Source organism: Ruditapes philippinarum, unplaced genomic scaffold, assembly GCF_026571515.1.
Source record: "Ruditapes philippinarum isolate M1 unplaced genomic scaffold, ASM2657151v2 ctg35_1_1_1_1, whole genome shotgun sequence".
In the NCBI taxonomy this organism is placed as follows: Eukaryota; Metazoa; Mollusca; class Bivalvia; order Venerida; family Veneridae; genus Ruditapes; species Ruditapes philippinarum.
Window position 1 is genome coordinate 264496 of NW_026861019.1, and position 20964 is coordinate 285459.

General features: G+C 30.9%; 2 protein-coding genes across 12 annotated transcripts in view; one reads left to right on the forward strand and one right to left on the reverse strand.

The window, feature by feature from the left end:
- Positions 1 to 871: 871 nt before the first annotated feature.
- Positions 872 to 4897, forward strand: LOC132714243 (DNA-directed RNA polymerase II subunit RPB9-like). Its single transcript, XM_060697055.1, has 5 exons — positions 872 to 1033; positions 2703 to 2757; positions 2962 to 3035; positions 3784 to 3910; positions 4386 to 4897. Exons 1-5 carry the CDS (start codon positions 969 to 971, stop codon positions 4446 to 4448), a joined length of 384 nt encoding a protein of 127 aa, XP_060553038.1. The 5' UTR covers positions 872 to 968; the 3' UTR covers positions 4449 to 4897.
- Positions 4898 to 11228: 6331 nt separating this feature from the next.
- Positions 11229 to 20964, reverse strand: part of LOC132714245 (ribosome-binding protein 1-like) — a 33018-nt gene continuing 23282 nt past the window's right edge. For 3 of the 11 annotated variants that reach the window (XM_060697066.1, XM_060697064.1, XM_060697057.1), the window contains 5 exons: positions 20641 to 20814; positions 19973 to 20017; positions 18104 to 18181; positions 17797 to 17814; positions 11229 to 15390 (listed from right to left, as the gene is read on the reverse strand). In XM_060697066.1, coding sequence (XP_060553049.1) covers positions 15346 to 15390; positions 17797 to 17814; positions 18104 to 18181; positions 19973 to 20017; positions 20641 to 20814 — 360 coding nt within the window. In that variant the 3' untranslated portion in view covers positions 11229 to 15345. Of the gene's footprint in view, positions 15391 to 17073; positions 17090 to 17556; positions 17582 to 17796; positions 17815 to 18103; positions 18182 to 19124; positions 19174 to 19566; positions 19582 to 19972; positions 20018 to 20640; positions 20815 to 20964 lie in introns of all 11 variants that reach the window. The other 8 variants (XM_060697059.1, XM_060697060.1, XM_060697062.1 and 5 more) reach the window with 8 other exon arrangements.

Here is a 20964-nt window from a genome sequence, read left to right on the forward strand (position 1 = left end):
ATATTACTACTTAACTCTGACAAACATTGTTTTCTTTTTAAATTTCGTTGCGGCAAAAAAAAAATAAAAAAATCTCCGTTGCGCAGACAAAATGTTCATTTCGCCTGCATACAATCCTTTACAACATCAACATTGCAGCTCTTTGATTATTTGATATGATTAAGGTTTTTAAATCTTTTTTTTAAATTTATTTATTCAAATAACATTGGTGTTAATTAATTTCATATAATAGTACAATAGTACAAACGTTGTGCCGATTTTCCCAAATTATCTCCGTTGCGCCATGAAATTTCCATTTCGCCAGGCATATTATAATCCTTCAGTGTAAACATATACAATTTATGAAACATTTGAAATCATACTTACTTTATAGTGCTAAACAATCATTTTAGATGCTCAAATACAGCATATTGACTTTAAAAAAAGGCGTTGTGTCGGTTTTTCTGAAAAAAATATCTCCGTTGCGCCATGAAATTTCCATTTCGCCAGGCATATGACCCTTCAGTGCAATTAAACATATACAATTTATGAAATATTTTAAAACTTACTTTTTAAATAGTTATAAACAATCATTTTAGATGCTTAAATAGCACATTGACTTTAAAAAAAAATGCGTTGTGCTGGTTTTTCTAAAAAAAAATATCTCCGTTGCGCCCGTTGCGTCCGTTGCGCCAAAAAATCTCCGTTGCGTATTTTAGTGGTACCCGACAGATATATCGCTTATGTGGCGGATTAAAAGGAAATCATACAAAATAGCGTCTGGAAATATTAGTATACAGTACAGTACGCTTTCCACGTAGCGTTTTGTAATCATTTATAAAATTTATCTATTTTAAGCAATACAAAAATTCGTATATAAATTTAATCATATGTACTTGTTCCAAATATATAATTGTTACAAGCGACATAAAGCTCTTGTGAAATTTTGACAAACAGTGACGTGAGTTTATTAAAAATTTATAAACAATATGGAGTTGTATGACCAACATGATGATGGACCTGGATTTGTAGGAATAAAATTCTGTAAAGAATGGTACGTATACAAGTTCAGAATGATCAGATAAAATAATAATGGAGATAATGTTTAATCATCATTAGTTTTCGCGAGCACTTTAAATGTTGACAATAATTTGAAGTCCTCCAAAGACTCTTATCCTTATATAATGTTCATTTTCACGTTTAAACTTTCTTCAATACCCTTTGCTTATATTTCCAAATTGCTCAATTCACTGATCTATAAACAGTTTCTAAACTAGCAAAAGACGAGCTATTCTTATCAGTAGTTTTTTGAGTAAAGATAATCGGTTGGGTATCTCTGATGACAGGGCTCAAGATAAGATGCGTATATGTGTAAATCACAGGTTCACACATACAATTAAAATTTCAAGCATCAAAAAAAAGGCCCAAGAAATTGTGAATGGTACGTATACAAGTTCAGAACGATCAGATAAAATAGTAATGGAGATAATGTTTAATAGTCATTAGTTTTCGCGAGCACTTTAAATGTTGACAATAATTTGAAGTCCTCCAAAGACTCTTATCCTTATATAATGTTCATTTTCACGTTTAAACTTTCTTCAATACCATTTGCTTATATTTCCAAATTGCTCAATTCACTGATCTATAAACAGTTTCTAAACTAGCAAAAGACGAGCTATTCTTATCAGTAGTTTTTTGAGTAAAGATAATCGGTTGGGTATCTCTGATGACAGGGCTCAAGATAAGATGCGTATATGTGTAAATCACAGGTTCACACATACAATTAAAATTTCAAGCATCAAAAAAAAGGCCCAAGAAATTGTGATTACGCGATGAACAACATTTCTCCCACATAGTGATTACGCGATGAACAACATTCCTCCCATGTAACCAAAACATAATATTGCTGATCACAAATGTGTCAAAATGTGTTATTGAGTTCCTTTTTTTTCGCTCTTTCAAAACATCAAAGTGAAGTCAATTTTGGGGAAAATACTAAATATTAAACTTTGAAAATGACAAATTTGATTTACTCACTTATGCAAAGAGGACATGTTGAATGATTCATGACCTTAAAATGACCTCAAGTGACGTTTGAAGGACAATTTTTTTTTTCAAAAGTCATAATTTTGTTATCAAAAGGCATATTTGATTTAGTAATTTATACTTGGACAAAACATTTCTTTAGAGAAAAACAAACATGTTGAGTATTTCAAGTATGAACTTACGGGGGTCTTACGCATAATCTTTTGTGCATTTTATGTTGTAAATAATAACCAGTGCATAACAGTACCAGAATGAAATTAAGTATTGTTTATATAAGATGTAATAAAGAAAACCAAGCCAGAATATTTAATTAGGTTAATAAATGATCACGAATTATCACTAGATAACTGCAGATTGGTCATTATTAATAAACTATAGAATGGTAGACTAATCAATCCACAAAAAAGTATTAATCATTATAAATATTTACAAAAACACAGTACTAATATTACTTAATGCAATAGAACTTATTGCAAAACCAAATGGGCCAGGGTGGATGGGCAAAAAAAGACTTGAAACATGATCACGACTACAAGATAAACTGATAAAACCATAGGTCAACTTGATTAAAATAAATAATTTATCACTTACAAGACTTAATGGATTTTAACAAGTGTACTAAAATAAGCTAAATAAAAAAATGTTAGTTGTTCTGTAATTTTCACATTGTGTTTCAGCAACAACATGTTGTATCCAAAAGAAGACAAAGAGAGCCGGAATCTTTTATATGCGGTAAATTTTCATTTTGAATCTTCAGTTGCAAAAACATAAACATGTTGTTCAATATTCAAAAAGCTTATATTTCTCATTTGTTGATTTTGATATATTTTCTAAAAGGATTGTTTTGAATGTAATTAATGATAAATTTTCTTAAAGGATTTTATTGAATGTGATTAATATTGCATATTTTATAAAAAGAAAAATAACTTTTTACAGTGCAGAAATTGTGACTACCAGCAGATTGCAGACAATCCTTGTATTTATGTGAACAAGATCACTCATGAAGTTGAGTAAGTTGAACCAAGCTTATGTTATCCTGTCATTGACTTTAAAAGCTGTTAATCATTGTCCGCCTAATTATCTTAAATGAATTTGTCCATCTTTCAAATCTGGACAAAACCATGAATCATTATTAGGGAGTGTTTCAAAAGTAGTACTGACTGAAGTGTACAGTGAGGACCTTAATCAGATGACACGGAAGTGCTGGCTGATCTAAGTCTTTACTGGTTACATCCGTTGATTCAGACTTCATCTTTGAATTTCTGATGATCTTACTCTATGGAGGTGGAATGTAAGTGCTGGCTGATCTTAGTCAGTCTTCGCTAGTCACCTTCAAAGATTCAGTTGCTGCCAGCAGACTTTATCTTTGAATTCCTGAAAGTCTTACGCTATTATAAATATAACTTTCCTCTGTTTATGATCAATCAGACCAGTCCCTTGACTGTTTACTATTTAATTCTAGCATTTTGATTTCCAAATACATCACATTATTGACTAACAAATTATCAATAGATAGTTTCTTAATTTCAATTCAAAGCAGGGCAGTCTTTTTACAAAGTTGATATGACAAGGGTTAAAGTTACCACTTTGTATTGCATTTTAATGTACTATCTTGGAAAAGCTTTCTATTTTTACTGCTGAAGTGATAATTTTTCAGTGCATTATTTCATACATGTATGATGTTATTGATAATCATGTTGATAATTAATGTAGCACATGCTTAATCATTATGATGTAAATTCAACATTATAATTTTAGTGAGTTGACCCAGATAATTGGTGATGTTATAGCTGATCCAACTTTGCCACGCACAGAGCAACATCCCTGTCCAAGATGCAGTCATAAAGAATCTGTGTTTTTCCAGTCACATAGTACAAGAGCACTGGTCAGTTTTGCTTTCATTTGTTACATGTATATATCTTTTTACTTTTAGTGATGATATTTGTAAATTGTGGCAAATTTTAATAATATACATGTACTATATCACTGGAGAACTAACAATAGTAACATAGTAATTGCTAAATGAAAAGTTTAGAATGTCTTACCAACTGTTACTTATACTTTTGTCTACCTGTAAGGTTAATGTTAAATGTAAATGTGTAATTAATTAATGATGTAGAATGCAGACATAGCCGTAATCAAGCTACAAACTATTTTGGCTGAATGTTTAAGTTATCTTTATTCTTGAATGTTTGTTGAATGAATCATTAATAAATAGTAAAGGTATTTTGATACAACAACTTTGTGTTGGTAATTAAGAGATTTGTAAATGTTTGAATATACAGGAAAAATGTAAGAAGATCCTTTTAAAGTAATAGACACAAGTTTTCATCAGAATTTTCTTTTCTTTGTTGTTTCAGGAGGGAATGAGACTTTACTATGTATGCACCAATCCACAGTGTGTTCATAGATGGACTGAGTAAATGTGTGAGCTAATGAAAACATTTTGGAATGTATTAACATTCATAAATGATTCTTTGTGACATTTTACAACAGTAAATGTGTATCAGCAACAATGCTCTTTTTCTTAAAGTGTAATATAACTTTAGTTGTGTTTATCATCAGAGATTTTCAAATACAAGGGCTGTATTTTAGAGAAAAAATCCAGATTGTATTGAAAGCATAACTTTTTACTATAAAATTGTTTTTAATTTTATTTCAGCTATTAGACAAATGGATATGAATCGTGTTTAGATATGTTGTTTTTCCTAAGAGAGCAATTATCAAACATAAATTGGTCAACATGTTTCTGTTAATTGAACATGTAGCAGTATGACAAATCTTTTTTATGATACTATATTATAAACAAGTGTAATGGATAATTATGTTCAAGTATGTAAATTTGTCTGTAAATAAATCATTCATCATAAAACATCTTGTTGTCAGCTCAAGGCCCACTGAAAACTGTGTGTTTAAATTACATTTTTATGCCCCCACAAAGTGTGAGCATATAGCGTTGCACTTGTCCGTACGTCTGTCCGTCCGTACGTCCCGAAATCTTGTGAACGCAACTCCTCTTAAACCGGAAGGCAGATTTTGCTTAAACTTTCAGGGATGAACAACCTTAATGTGTAGATGGTAGTAAAGGAAGGAATTTTTGCTGCGACCAAATTTAACAGAATTATGGCCCTTTGTTGATTTTTTCACTATATACTATGTAGAAATTTTGTGAACGCAACTCCTCTTAAACCGGATGGCAGATTTTGCTTAAACTTCCAGGGATGAACAACCTTAATGTGTAGATGGCAGTAAAGGAAGGAATTTTTGCTGCGACCAAATTTAACAGAATTATGGCCCTTTGTTGATTTTTTCACTATTTACTATGTAGAAATTTTGTGAACGCAACTCCTCTTAAACCGGATGGCAGATTTTGCTTAAACTTCCAGGGATGAACAACCTTAATGTGTAGATGGTAGTAAAGGAAGGAATTTTTGCTGCGACCAAATTTAACAGAATTATGGCCCTTTGTTGATTTTTTCACTATATACCATATAGAAATTTTGTGAACGCAACTCCTCTTAAACCGGATGGCAGATTTTGCTTAAACTTCCAGGGATGAACAACCTTAATGTGTAGATGGAAGTAAAGGAAGGAATTTTTGCTGCGACCAAATTTAACAGAATTATGGCCCTTTGTTGATTTTTTCACTATATACCATATATATGTTGTCAGTGGGGGCATCCGTGTCCTTTGGACACAGTTCTAGTTATCCTTCTGTTAAACTTTTATATTTTTGACATATTTGTTTTCATGTGAGGAAATGACCATTGCTTGATACCAAAGTTTGTACTGCTTTGGTATCATCCCGCGTGTAAGTAAAATATTGAGAACAAAAAACCCATCAACAACAAAACAACCTGAAATGACAGTAACTCATAAGAGTAACAGAAATGAACTTTTAAATGATTTATCAGAAAGAGATGGAGAGTTATTTTATGCCCCAAGGATTTAGATATTATCATGTAAGACAGCTATCCACTTTGCTTACCTCTACACTACACTCAGAGGCACTTATAACCCAACACTGACATTTTTCTGTATAAATAGATTATTTGTGAACAGATTTTGATCAAATTTGGACTTTACAAAATTCAACATATCATACTTACTACTTGGAATTATATTTACAATTCATTAATGAGAAAATAGATAAAATAGCAAAACAAATGGGCAACTGTAAAATGGAAAAAGCGCAAAATGACTGTAAAAATTGTAACACAATGAACAGTCTCTGAATCCCATTAAATCTGTATGTTTACCAGTTCTAACACTTTGTATGTCCTTCCAATTGGCTATAACGAAGTAAACACCTCTGCATCACAGTTCTCTATTCCTAAATAAGGGCTTGCTCTTGTTCCAGCAAATTACGAGGAGCTTTTGGCAGCTTTCTCACACACCTGTTCAATTCAGCCGACAAGTGTGATGTTTAGATCTATGACTTGGAATGCAGAAGTTGCTCGAACTCGAGGAAGCCCTTATTCCGGAATGGAGAAATATTCCCAAAGCCTTCACTATGTCATAACCATGAGAAAGGTGTTTACACTTTGTTAAAGCCATGGGATGACACAGAAAGTATTAGAACTGGTTATTATACAGAATCAGTTGGATTTAGAGACTTTTCATTGTGTTACGATATTTACAGTCATTTTGTGATTTTTCATTTTGCAGTAACATATTTATTTTGTTATTTTCTCTATTTTCTTGTTAATGAATTGAAAGTAAAATTATAGCAAATAAGTATGATATGTTGAGTTTTGTATGTTCAAAGACTGAACAAAATCTGTTTACAAATAACCAAGTTATACCGGAAAATGTAAGTGTCGGGTTATAAGTGCCTCTGAGTGTAGTGTCAACTTGAGCCTGAAATAATGTGCAAAAGGGGCACTTGAGGTTTTCCTTTATCAGTGAAAAAAATTCCCATATAATATTTATAATGTCAATGCAACAACAATTCTCTTAAGCTAAAAATATTTTTACATTTCAATAAATAATGGCAGTAAGAGCGATCAAATGTAAAAAAAGCCATTTTAAACAGCAAAGACCTTGACCTCTATAAACCAGTTAGAAGACTAACCAAATATGGGACAACTAACAATAGCTTTATGAGCAAAAGTGTAACATACTGTTTTAAGCACCAGTGACTTTGATCTCTATATCTCAAGTTGAAAGACAACTTAGGTTAATTATGAATATAGTGTTACGTATTGTAAAAAAAAATTCAAGTAAGATAGCAATTTAGTTTTTTGTGTCGCCTTGAAAAGGCAACATATAGGGTTTACTTGTGTCGGCTTCAGCGGGGGTGTCCCCCTAAGGCTTGGCCAGAGCATAACTTAATTTTTCAGTTATTGCCCTTTGTTAATTTTCATACTTTATTTTTGTCTGGGCCATTTCTACTTAACTATAAAGATTTTGACTTGAAACTTCATAGGATGATAGATATCATTAATAAGAAGTGCAGTGCAGTGCACAAGAACAGCACTCTGCACTTCTTATTTTTGAGTTATTGCCCTTTGTTAATTTTCATACTTTATTTTTGTCCGGGCCATTTCTCCTTAACTATGAAAGCTATGGACTTGAAACTTCATATGATAATAGATCTCGTTAAGAAGAAGAAGTGCCCAAAAACCAGTACTCTGCACTTCTTATTTTTTGAGTTATTGCCCTTTGTTAATTTTCATACTTTATTTTCTGGGCCATTTCTGCTAAACTATAAAAGCTATGGACTTGAAACTTCATGGGATGATAGATCTCATTGAGATACAGTGCAATGATTTAAAAACCGGTACTCTGTACTTGATGATTTTTTAGTTATTGCCCTTTGTTAATTTTCTTACTTTATTTTTGTCTGGGCCATTTCTACTTAACTGTAAAGATTTTGACTTGAAACTTCAAAGGATGATAGATCTTATTTGCAAAAAAAACCAGCACTCTGTACTCCATGATTTTAGAGTTATTGCCCTTTGTTGATTACAATGCTTTATTTTTGTCCCAGCCATTTCACCTAAACTATAAAAGCTATGGACTTGAAACTTCATAGGATGATAGATCTTATTGAGAAGAAAAGCAGTACACAAGAACCGGTATTCTTTACTTCATGATTTTATAGTTATTGCCATTTGTTAATTATTATACTTTATTTTTGTCCGGGCCAATTCTCCTACACAGTAAAAGCAATTCAAGCTACATCAATCCTGATGTAACATTGTTATTATCAGTTCAAATGCCACTTAAGTTCAAGGTACAGTAATGTTTATAAATAACCTATATTTAAGAAGAATATGCCTAAGTGACAGCTATACTGTTCACAAGGTGACACATCCAACTCGCGGAGTTCTAGTTTGGTACTGCACTTTCTCAGGAATCCATCACTGAGATTTTTTAAGGAATTTCTGCCAATACTTTTCAAGTAATTCCCAGGACAAACATTATTATGCATCAATAAAGGTAGATAATTAATAACTTTATTGTACTTTACATTGCACTTCTTCTCATTAGTCACTGTAACTCTGTACTACATAATTGACAGATTAGACACTTCAGGCAAGCATTATTAAATACTTTAAAGTATGTGTATCACATAGGGAGAGAATTAAAAATTAAACAATGTAGAATTGTGGTTTTTGTACCGTGCATTTTCTCTTATCTATTTCAAAAGTAAAGGTTAAATTCCTTTCATATTGTTAAAGTTATTCTCTGGACAAGCATAGAACACTGCACTTCTTACTAGTCTTCAAAAATGTGTGAAGCTTCAATAATATATCATTGATAGACAAGAAGTTATGTACCATATTTAATATTTTTAAGTGTTATAAAAGGAGACAATTAAAAAATTCAGTGATTCTTGATGACTACACTTCCTCTCACTTATCATTAGTGTTATAAAGGGAGATAATTGCAAAACTGAGCAGTGTAGGGTTAGGTTTGTTTATGTTCGACACTGCACTACCTTTTAATCGTCTCCATCACTGTGTGAAGTTTTAAATTCATTCAATCTTGTCATGTTATTTTCTTCAGTGTGTCAGAATTGCGGCCAAAATGGAATAATGGCCCATTTCTTTTGTCATTTGTCTTCGGAGGCCTTTACAGGAAGAACTGTTTGTTTTTGTTCATTTTACAGTTAGATGGCCCCTTATTTATATTTGGTAATGCGTACAGACAAAAGGACAGTAACTGTATGCTCATAACAAGAGCTGTCAGTAGGACAGCAACGCTCGACTATTCTTTGTGCTTGATAGTAAAAGAGCCTTGATAATGTAAAATTTTCAGAGTTAATAACAAAAGGACAAAATTTTTCTTTAAATCCATGTTAAAGTTATAGGCCTTGGACAGAGTCCTATTATGTTCTCAAAGTATAAAATATCAACTTGTTTCAATAGAATATGAAAATATCTGAGGTGGAATGCAAACCTAAAAGTAAATTCTAAGTTGACAAAGGGGTATAATTCTGTCAAAATGCTTGATACAGTTACCTCCTCCTGTCTACAGGTTGGGGTTATAATGGTGAACAAGTGTGCAAAGTTTCAAAGCCATACGTCAATGGACTTTGAAAATATTTGAGGTATTACAAAAACTTAAAACATAAATTCTAAGTCGAAAAAGGGGCATTATTCTGTCAAAATGTTGGATACAGTTACCTCCTCCTGTCTACAGGTTGGGGTCATGATGGTGAACATGTGTGCAAAGTTTCAAAGCCATATGTCAATGGACTTTGAAAATATTTGAGATATTACAAAAACTTAAACATAAATTCTAAGACAAAAAGGGGCATAATTCTGTCAATATTGTAGGCAGAGTTATCCAACTTGTCAATCTGATGTACCTTGTTACTATAAATAAGTATTGTAAGTTTCAATTGAATATCTCAAGCAATAATTGAGATAATTGACTTTACAAAAAACTTTAACCAAAATTTCTAAGTTAAAAAGGGGCATAATTCTGTCAACATTGTAGGTAGAGTTATCCAACTTGTCAATCTGATGTACCTAGTTACTATAAATAAGTATTGTAAGTTTCAATTGAATATCTCAAGCAATAATTGAGATATTTGACTTTACAAAAAACTTTAACCAACGCAGACGCCGACGCGGACGCTGACACTGACGCCGGGGCGACTACAATAGCTCTCATATTCTTCGAATAGTCGAGCTAAAAATGACATTTTTTTATTGCCTCTAGCGATATATAGGGATCACTTCTCCATTGCCTGTCTGTTGGTCACAATACAGTGTCCAGACTACTCCTCAAATTTCATCCAAACTTTACAGGAATGATCAGTACCAAGTCTAGTTGTACATTTTGTCAGCATTCCTGTTCAATGATTTTTGTCAGAGTTATGGCCCTTTAATAATATTTATTTTTAGTTGGGCATATTATCGGCTATTTATGGGTCAATGAATTTTGTCAGATTTATTTCCCTTTATTTTTAAGTTTGTCCAGACAACTCTTATACCACTAATGCAGTTTCAATGAAACTTTACAGGATTGATTGGTAGGTCAAAAAGTTGCACAAATTAACATTTTTCAGTTCATTGATTTTTGTTAATAGTTTTGGCCATTTCACGATTTTAATTTTGAAATTTGTCCAGACTACTCCTGTTATACCACTAATGCAATTTCAATGAAACTTTACAGGATCAGACCATAGCTCAAATTATTGTGCATATATCACATGTTTTGTTAGGTTGAATGATTTTTTGCCGAGGTATGGATATCGCGAGGTGACACGTCATCACTTATGGCCCTTGTTACTGTCTGTATGCATCTTGCATGGACTAGTGGTCAAAATGAGAGAGGCAAAAAACAGATTTTTCTACCTTTTGTTCTAGTATTATGCACCCACTAAGACGAATGTATTACAGTAATAAGTATGGCACACCTATTGCAATAGCCCCAAGGTTTCACTTTGTGAGTGTGCATTTCCTTATATTCTCAATTTAATTTTCTGAATATAATTACATGTATATGTTAATTCCTCAGTATGTTCATTCCTCAGCATGTTCATTCCTCAGCAAAGATGCACAGGCTGTAACTCATCAATATAACTTATTAAAAGGTTAAGCAGAAATACTCCAGGCTTGTTGTGTTTATTTGCAGCTGATCTATGAGAAAGGTATTGGTACATGAAGTTAAAATACATGGCATTTTTTTGTATGTCTTTCAAAATAACAAATATGACTGGAAGTAACAACACAAGTGACAAGATATGAGAGATTATTATTTATTTTGTCAATAAAGAAGCAAAGAAATGGTACATACACATGAAAAAGCTGACCTCAATGGTATATAATAATATGTCTGTTCTTCAGACACAAATTATCTCCCTTATATACAATGTATACATATATCTATATATGCACATTGCTAGCTGTTAAAACAGACATTTCTCTAAAAAAACAAAATAAAACAAAGCTCTAATAGATTCTTAACTGTAAGTTAAGAAAAAATAATTTTGTGACGAACAGTATATCATGTCATTCTGCTTTTACACTTCAGTAATCAAGATGATAAAGCTTTTAAAAACGCTTGCAATCAATTCAACTGTGAATTTCCAACAAATCCCCCTTTTGTGAACTTCAAAATTAATTTAATTAATAATTATTATGTGATTTTGTTTATTCCGACATCTAACTTGTGTTCAATCAATGAAAACAACTACATTTGTACTTCAAATATGTCCTTTTTACCGTACCCCTTTGTCATTTTATATATTCATACTGTACAATACTACCCAAAACCTTTGGCATGTTTAAGCAATTATAAAATTACTTCTCCTATATTTTTATAATAACTATTTCTATCTAAATCTAAATAAAGTCAACTACAAAAGTAATCACAGTTTTATGTATATGGGACATTCCAGTTAAAATGTTTAATTATAAATACTACAATTAATCTTTATTAAATATGAATTATATAATAAATATTAGATCATTGTAACCTTGGGCTCAAATTTAATTTATTCAACAGTGTAATTATAATGAATTACATATTAACATTTCATGCTAAACTTCTGAAATTTTTAGTTTAAAAAATACATTATAAGATACAGCAATAACTTACAAGAGAAATATTAACGGAAGGTGCCTTAAGAATGAAATTGCTAGTTACAAAATGTTGACAATATTGCGGTAAACTAATATATTTAGCATACAATAAACAGAAATATATTGGTATATCACAATACTTGTACACAATGTAATTGTTGTCATGGTTTTTATGAATACAGTAACACTTGAGCCGCGTCATGACAAAACCAACATAGTGCATTTGCGACCAGCATGGATCCAGACCAGCCTGCGCATCCGCGCAGTCTGATCAGGATCCATGCTGTTCGCTTACCAATTCTATTACAAGTAGAGAAACTGATAGCTAACTGCATGGATCCTAATCAGACTGCGCGGATGCGCAGGCTGGTCTGGATCCATGCTGGTCGCAAACCAATGATGTTAGTTTTGTCATGGCGAGGCTCATTTTATGATAAAATTAGACCACAAAAATGAGAAATAGCAACAAAAGGCAAGATATTTTCAACTAACATCTGATTTGTATGGTATAAACTTGTACAACAAGATCATTAAAGTAAAAGTGTAAAAAGCTAACCTTGTGAAGTAGAGAAAATATATCATAATGACAGACATAAATGTACCTGAAAAAAATGTTTTATCTTTTATAAATATTTTGTAATTTTAAAACATGCATTACAAAGCTTCCATGCAACACTGTCAACACTTGACTAAAGTGAGAGAACAATAGACAATAGTCTTCAATAGTAGCTTTAATCATATGTTTATTAAAACAAAGTTTGGTTGAATATCAGTGTCCTTATAAAAGCTTCAATCATACATGTACACTTACAACTAACACAATCTTACTGTTCATATTGTGTGAACTTTATCTTTTTGCTAAAGAAAAAAAAAACACAAACAAAACAATAATAACTTGACTTATTGCACATATAAGTAAAATAACTAGCCAATATCTAACAAAGAACACATCAAATCTATGTCAATCAAATCCAAATACATTTACATATAGTTCATTAATATCTTTATTTAAATTTCTCGAAAAGGAATAAATCAAGTCTAGATCATCAATTCTGTATGTTGTCATTGCCCAAGACTGGGACATAAAATTCCATATAAACCAAGTGAGAGAAAAGAACAGCTATGGTTTACCCTTCAATACAAACAGAAAAACATTCTTTAACAAATATTCACAATAAACAAACATGTCATTTTAAAAACCTTATCTACAGGTACATATCTTGAATAACATACAAAGCAACAAAGAAAACATACATAAAACATTAAGACATGTTGATATATTTCAATCTTTGGTAAATAGTGACATATGAGCACCATCACCATAAAGTACAGGATATAACAATTAAACATCAGTCTCTCAATACACAAACAAGCTAATAGAACAATAAGAATGGCACACAGACCATATAGAACACATGATTCTTACAATTTTGCTTGTTAATTATTTCAAAGCCATGTGAAAGTTAAACAAAAGATTTGCTATCAAGTGGATTGAGCGTTTCTAGAGTAAGCAAACTGATGTGATATTTGAATCAGAGTCCATACCTATAATAGTTTACACATGTTCATCTGAATTAAGCTGACTTCTATAGTTATGTTACAGTATAAAGTTCAATGCCCATATTTACAGCGCCATGTTATTAGTTAGGATAAAAGATAAAATGTGCTTTCATATCAACATTATAAAGAGGGTAGAGCAAAAAATCAATGAACAATGATCTATGATATATTTCATATTATAATATAACACTGTGGGTAGGCAAGATCTTGTTAGTATATGACATACATGAATTGTTTTATCACAGTTTGTTGCTTTCATTAAACAAGCCTAGAAAATAACTATCATCATCATTTTAAATACATGTCACATTGAGGGTTCCAGACTTATTTAAAATTGATAAGTGCAATTAACCAAATCTCTGCAAAGAAAGATTTAAGGCTATATTATGACTAATAATTCCGACATTCACCAACATACCCTGTCCAGAAATACAAACCGTAATAATGATAAAACTTACTGTATTATAGTAAAATACATATTAAGACTATCAAAGCAATGAAAATGACAATAAAATTTTGTGATTAAAACACAACCTAAACAATGACAACATAAATTAATTCAATGTACATGTTATAATGTACACAAAATATTCTTTGTTAGCCAGTCTGTATTATAATGCAACATTCACTTTGTTCTCTCAATAACTATGTCTGCATCTATCAATCATTTGTTAATTGAGACCATGATGGTTGTTTTATAAAAAAAATCAAAGTAATGACTCCTCCATATCTATTCTCTGTGGTAGTACTGAATATATGCCAGGTTTTATTGAAGCAAGGATAGCAACATCATACTTACAGATAAAGCGGTACTGGATATCACTGCTCAGTCTCCACAATATATAATACATAATGTCACAGTCAAATATTATCATTTAATTATAACTTAATAAACTCAGATGAGCTTTATTGCAAAAGAAAACCAACAAATAAAAACCCAACCCCTTTCATAATGATTTATCAGAGCAAGAAAATTCGAACCAGTAATATTGCTGTCAATCTAAGTGAAAAATAAGCTTGCTTGAGCTATCAACCTCTCACATATATATATATATTCTCATCTTAACAATGTAATGTCAAATATAATCTACATATTCTTTCTATGTTTATATAAAGGTAGATCAATACGACACCCAGGAACAGATACATGTACACTGTATACGTTTCAGTAAAAGCAGTGCCAATATCTAGGCTATATATATATTCCTATATTACTACTTTACTACAACCTTCAATAAAAATATAGTACATCATATCGAAACTGCCAAACAAAATCCAACAACAAAATATATGTCCATGCTTAAAATATGTTTTCCGAAAAACTTCATCAAAATATTATTTATTCAAGCTTACTAAAACCTTTCTTAACAGAGCTATAAACAAGTTAGAATTTAAAACACACTACATATTATCATAATTTCTTTCTTGTGAAAAATAAAACTAAACTGAGGCATAAAATAAAAATAAAATAAACAAAAAAATAATAAAATGAAGACTTTCCCTTGGTCCCAAAATTCTTAACGAGGTTTGTACGTCACTTAAATAAAATTAACACATTTTCATGAAATTATTGCATAGCATTTGGAGTCAACAATATTCAGATTAAAATCTTCAAGCGTGCAAACTTCTTGTCAGTTGACACTGTAGAATAAAATATCTAATAGCTGAGACTAGCTTCTTCTGGTGTAACCATATCAATGCTGTCACCATGGTGATGTCACACAGATGTTCCTGCTTCATTCAAACTGCTCTGTGATGACGCCTGAAAAATAAGAAATAAACTTTTAAAACAAGTCAAACAAATATCAAAACTTTATTAATCTATAAATAGATGTTAAAACTGACTTGGAACAATTCTAAAAATCTACCATTTGCATTGAATCCATGATAAATGATAAAATGTCTGCAGATAAACAAAACAAAATTGTTAACATATCAAACAATGATAAACATGTGTAGTTGAAAATGATAAATGCTCCCTTATTGATTCCACAATATTGAAACAAAAGTAAACAGAAATATTTTTTTCTGATGAAAATCTCTGTAGCATGTTGAACCCTACATAGATAGAACAGGTAATGGGAGGTTACATGACCATCAATCACAAATTATCCTGTCAAAGATCTTTTATAAAAAATCTATAAAATTTTACCCTGAAGGTAAAGATAATTCATGAGTCAAGGCCATCTTTAAATATGTTAACCAGAGTTATGTTTTGACCAGTATAAAGGCATCAGCTTACAGAATAAATATGTCCTGGTCAAGGTTAAACAGTATTCTCAATAAAAATGCAAGAGTAAAAAAAAATTATTGACAGATACAACAAACATAATCTTCATCTCAAATTGTACATTCTAGGCCTTTTTGATGAATTCTTGTTGATAGTTGCTGGAAGATAATGTAGGCAAGAGTAACATTAAAGGACAACAATAATCTGCGATACATCAATGAAATTGAGCATGCTCTTGACATGCACAGCTTCTTTTGGCAGTATAGCTTTTTTCTGAAGTCTTGATAAATTTTAGTCACAGGTTTCTTAGAAATATCTCTGATGTTCAAGCTGTAAGGGAGATGTACAAAGCTAAATTTAAATGTATCTGCACAGGGAAACTCAATAAAGAAAATCACTTTCTATAGGAAATATTTCAAATGGAGACATTAATCAAAAAATGTATCTGAAAAATAATGTCATCCATATAATCACAGAATATTTACTACATAATCATAAATAAAAATTACATTATATATCTGCATTAAAAAGTTACAAGATCTTAAATTACAAAATTAAGTCAAAATGAAAATAAGAACATTTTTTTCTCTCTTCTGCTGTATTTAATCATTTGAAGCAAAGTCCTATATGAAAAATGTTCACTCAACTTTTTTGTTACTTTCAGACCACATGCAAATCAACCGAAATACAAATGTATAACAGTCAGATATAGCTTGAAAGTGTAAAATGATGTACAACACAATAACAACATCAAATGGACAACATTATCACATATAAAATCATAAAAACAACATCAATAATTAATATCCCAGAACCTTAATCATTCTAGAATACTTATAACCACTTTGAACAGACAGTCTGAATCATTTTGATTCTTTAAAAATATATAATAATCAAATTCTTTAAGATTGATTATCCAAATTTCTACAGCAAATGGGACGGACATTCCAATAATAAACAAATGATCAACAGAAACAACAAGCTGCACCCTCTATATCATGCACTTTCACCATGTCAAATATCGTCTCTATAATTTCAAGTTATTAGCTTCTTTCCTGTTTATATTAATCATGTTTTCTAGATATAACATTAAATCAAAGCTTCTTGATAAAATATTTGTGAGTTGCTGCCCATGGTTTGGAAGCATTAAAGATCAAAGTTTTAAACTGCATGTGCATGAAAGCATTAAGTGACCAGGGACAAACTCAGAATTACCTTATCTCATTACAGTCTACAATAATACAAGCAAAATTTATACTGATCACATACTACTTCAATGCTTTCATTTTCCTTTACATTATATTTTCAAATCAGGGAAAATCTTAACTTTAAATGAAAAAATACCTGTAAGAATTAAGATGAACAAAAAGATAAATTTATCTTATTTTCTGTGAACTCGTTAGTTATGGTGAATTTCAATAATTTTTTATTTGTTTCGGGGATAAATTATTCCATTTTATAGAAATATTCAAAGTTATCACCTTATAAGGTCAGTTTTCTAGTGTGCAATACAACTGTGTGAAATATAGATGGGAGTAAGTGAAAATCTCCATTAGTTATCTCTTAATACTGACTGTTGTGAGGATGGATGGGTGTGGTTTCAATGTGCAATACTGTATATGTAATGAGTGCTTTGGATGGAAACTAATGATGACCACAATTATCTTATATCCCATCAGCTAAGTATGGTCATATTACCTATATTCCTACTTTATTGCTTTTTCTATTTATAAAATAATGAATAGCAAAGTTACATAAAGTTGTACAGCTCTTATATCAAGTTTAATAATTATGAACATTATAAATATGCTTTTCTAATATACTAAGATGTGTATGAATTATATAATTGTGTTTTTGTTCTTCTTTAAATTTGCTAAATGGTATAAAAAAAGCTCCCCCCACAATATATATACTGACCAATTTATATACAATACTCACCATAACACCTAATTGGGCCTGACCAAAGATAAACAGTAACAATATCAATAAATATACCATACAGTTTCCTACATGTCGTTTATAAATACACCGTTTTAAATACTTTTTCAAATGCCAAATTAAGAAAAAATGTAGTTTTGAAATGAAAAAAAAAAATGAAGTTACATTTTTTTAGTCATATTTAAATAATAAATGTAAATCATAAATTCGCCATAATTACTTTTTATTTTTATGTGATGCAAGAGTTAACAGATAATATTGAAAGCAATGAGAAAAGGTTAGGGTCATTTTGAAAAACGTAACCTACCAATCGCTGACTAAGAAGTTTATTAGCACTAATTTCTTTTTCTAGCTGTTTTTCCTTATCATGTAATTTTGTTCTCAGCTGTAAACGGCAGTAAATGGTACATTTGTTAGTTGATACAATATAAATGATGAAAATATGTAAGAAATGATGGGAGGAATAAACAGCAAACTGAAAATTGGTTTTACAACAGAAATACAAATCAACTACACTTCCCACAGAAAGTAAGTTTACACACTAGTAGTTCTATTTCAATGATGTATATTTATGTTGCTTTAGAGGTAAATGGAGAATAAATTTTCACCAATCAATCAATGTCATAGAGAATTAGAGGGTCAGTTAAACTATTCCACAGCAAACATTGTTAACTTAAAACTTTCAATGCAAGGATCTAATGATATACATGTAATTAGTAAACTTTTCTTTCTAATGATCCTATAACCAGTATTTTTCTCCTAAGCCTTTTCAGTCCAAAATTATCCATCTAAATCTATTTGAAGCACAAAAGCACATTAACTAGCAACTTAGAGTATGCAGGTTTTCTTTAAGTGGGACAATGTTGAAAGCAAAAGAGGAAAATACTTATCCCATAGGTATAAAATTAGGCAAGAGCTTGAATAATCATATTTTAATCAGTATTTACAACACAGATTTATGAATTGCATATACTCAGCATCCAAAATTACTTAAGTATATACAAATCATATGTGGTAAACTAATTTTGAAATGATTATGGCAACAGACACACATAGGAACTAAGTTTGTTCTAAATATTTTAAGCATTTTGTGCAAATTGAAAAAAACAGTTCTATTTTATCTCATCTGAAATCATAGTACATGTACGGGCAGTCATTTATTAAAGAACTCAATATGCCTAATTTTACACCTATTATGTATACATATGTCAAATATGAACAGCATAAAATTTCAGGAGGAGTAAATCCAAGCACACAAACAAACCAAGAATTTTGTTTACAATCCATTCATGTTTTGTTTTTTTTCACAACAAACTGTGCATACTTACTTCTGTGTGGAAAGTGTAGCAATAAAACAACCAAGTTTTAATTCGCATTCTGTGAAACAAGTTAACATACACAGATGCTTAGCAATTTGTTAAACATGATAAACAGATTTCATGTACACTAAGGTTAATTAATACCAGTTATAACTAGATTATAACAAGTATTTGCTCTATAAAAAACAACTTTACAATCCTATCCAAAGAAAAGCACAGGTCATCAGTTGTTAGAGAGAAATATACCTTTTTAAAATATATATAAAGGTGATTTTCCACCTGAAACTTGGCACTAAAGACTGTAAGTTTGAAGATTTAGTATGTATAAAACATGCATAATTTTGATGATACCTAGAAAGGCACAGGGCATGCACTTAGTATGGCTGCTAATATTTCTAGTGTACATGAACAAAATATGACTGTCCAATAGTAACTATAATATCACACTCACCACTTACAGTTACTTCTAAAACACGCAATTTGTAAACTTAATATCAAACTTTTACTATTTAAAATATTGAACTTCCAATCACAATTCTTTTTTACTTTCTTTTTTCATCAAAACCAACAAATCAAATGGCCAACTTTTTTCATTGGCAATTATGTTATGATTGAATTTCTGATGTCAAGATTTTATCGATCTGCCAATAGTAGTTTGTTGGTAATTATCAACCCTTTTAAACACATACTCATATTTTAGGAGATATGGAAAGTAAAAGTAAACAATCATGTATTAGCACTCAATACTATGATAATAAGAATGATACTTTTATGTTCTTTACTACACAAGAATATTGTTTTTATACGAAGTTCTAAAATCACACATTAATATAAGAACAATCATAGAATTATCATACCTGATTCATTTCTGCAGTTGAGTCATTTGGCACACTTTTTGAATTCTAAAAAAAGCAGAAAAAAGACAGTGAATATCTCATCTGTATAATGCCTTTGAGTTTACAGCGACAACATTAAATCTCAGAAGCTTAAATTTTAATGACAGACCTATTGTTTAAAGTCTAACACTTGTTTGCTAAACATATAATAAGTCAGCAATCACTTAAATTGACCATTCTTGCTCTCAGTTCTGTGCTTCATGTGTCCAAGTTATTCACAATAATTACTGGAATAGCTTTACATAAAATTCTGCATCAACAACACATATCTTGTAATAGGTTACATTAATCTATAACATGTCTATTATTGTGTTATTTAGTTGTTTTTAAATGTTATTTAAACACAAATGCTTCTGGTAAAGTAAATGTTTCATTTAATGTCCGAGCTGTTTCATCAACAAAACCAACATAGTGCGTTTGTGACCAGCATGGATCCAGACCAGCCTGTGCATCCGCGCAGTCTGATCAGGATCCATGCCATTCGCTATCAGTTTCTCTACTTGTAATAGGGTTAGTAAGCGAACAGCATGGATCCTGATCAGACTGCGCGGATGCGCAGGCTGGTCTGGATCCATGCTGGGCGCAATCCCATTATGTTGGTTTTGTCATAACACGGCTCATTATTATACCTGCTGTACATCACCAGATGAGAGCTGCTCCTGGAGCTTCTTTGTGAGGTTCTGTTCCTGGGTTAATGCATCATGTCCTGTCTTTATAATGCCATTCAACTTTACAATCTGAGATGCTAGGTCTTTATTCTTCTTCTTTTCTGCCTCTAACTGTTTCCGTAAGTCTTCTAAATCCTAAATAAAACAAAAATATAACCATTCAATGAGAAAAAGTCAATCATATGGATATAGCAAAAATATATTTTGAAACAAATTATTCATCTTGCACTTTAAATTTTAGCAGTCATGAATAAATGAATCTGAAATATCAAACCAATAACGGTT

Excerpts from the sequence above, each read along its gene's own strand:
- LOC132714243 (XM_060697055.1), top strand. The coding sequence starts at position 969 with ATGGAGTTGTATGACCAACATGATGATGGACCTGGATTTGTAGGAATA. Across the intron at positions 1,034-2,702 it reads ATAAAATTCTGTAAAGAATG|CAACAACATGTTGTATCCAA; the intron begins GTACGTATACAA and ends ATTGTGTTTCAG. Across the intron at positions 3,911-4,385 it reads CACATAGTACAAGAGCACTG|GAGGGAATGAGACTTTACTA; the intron begins GTCAGTTTTGCT and ends TTGTTGTTTCAG.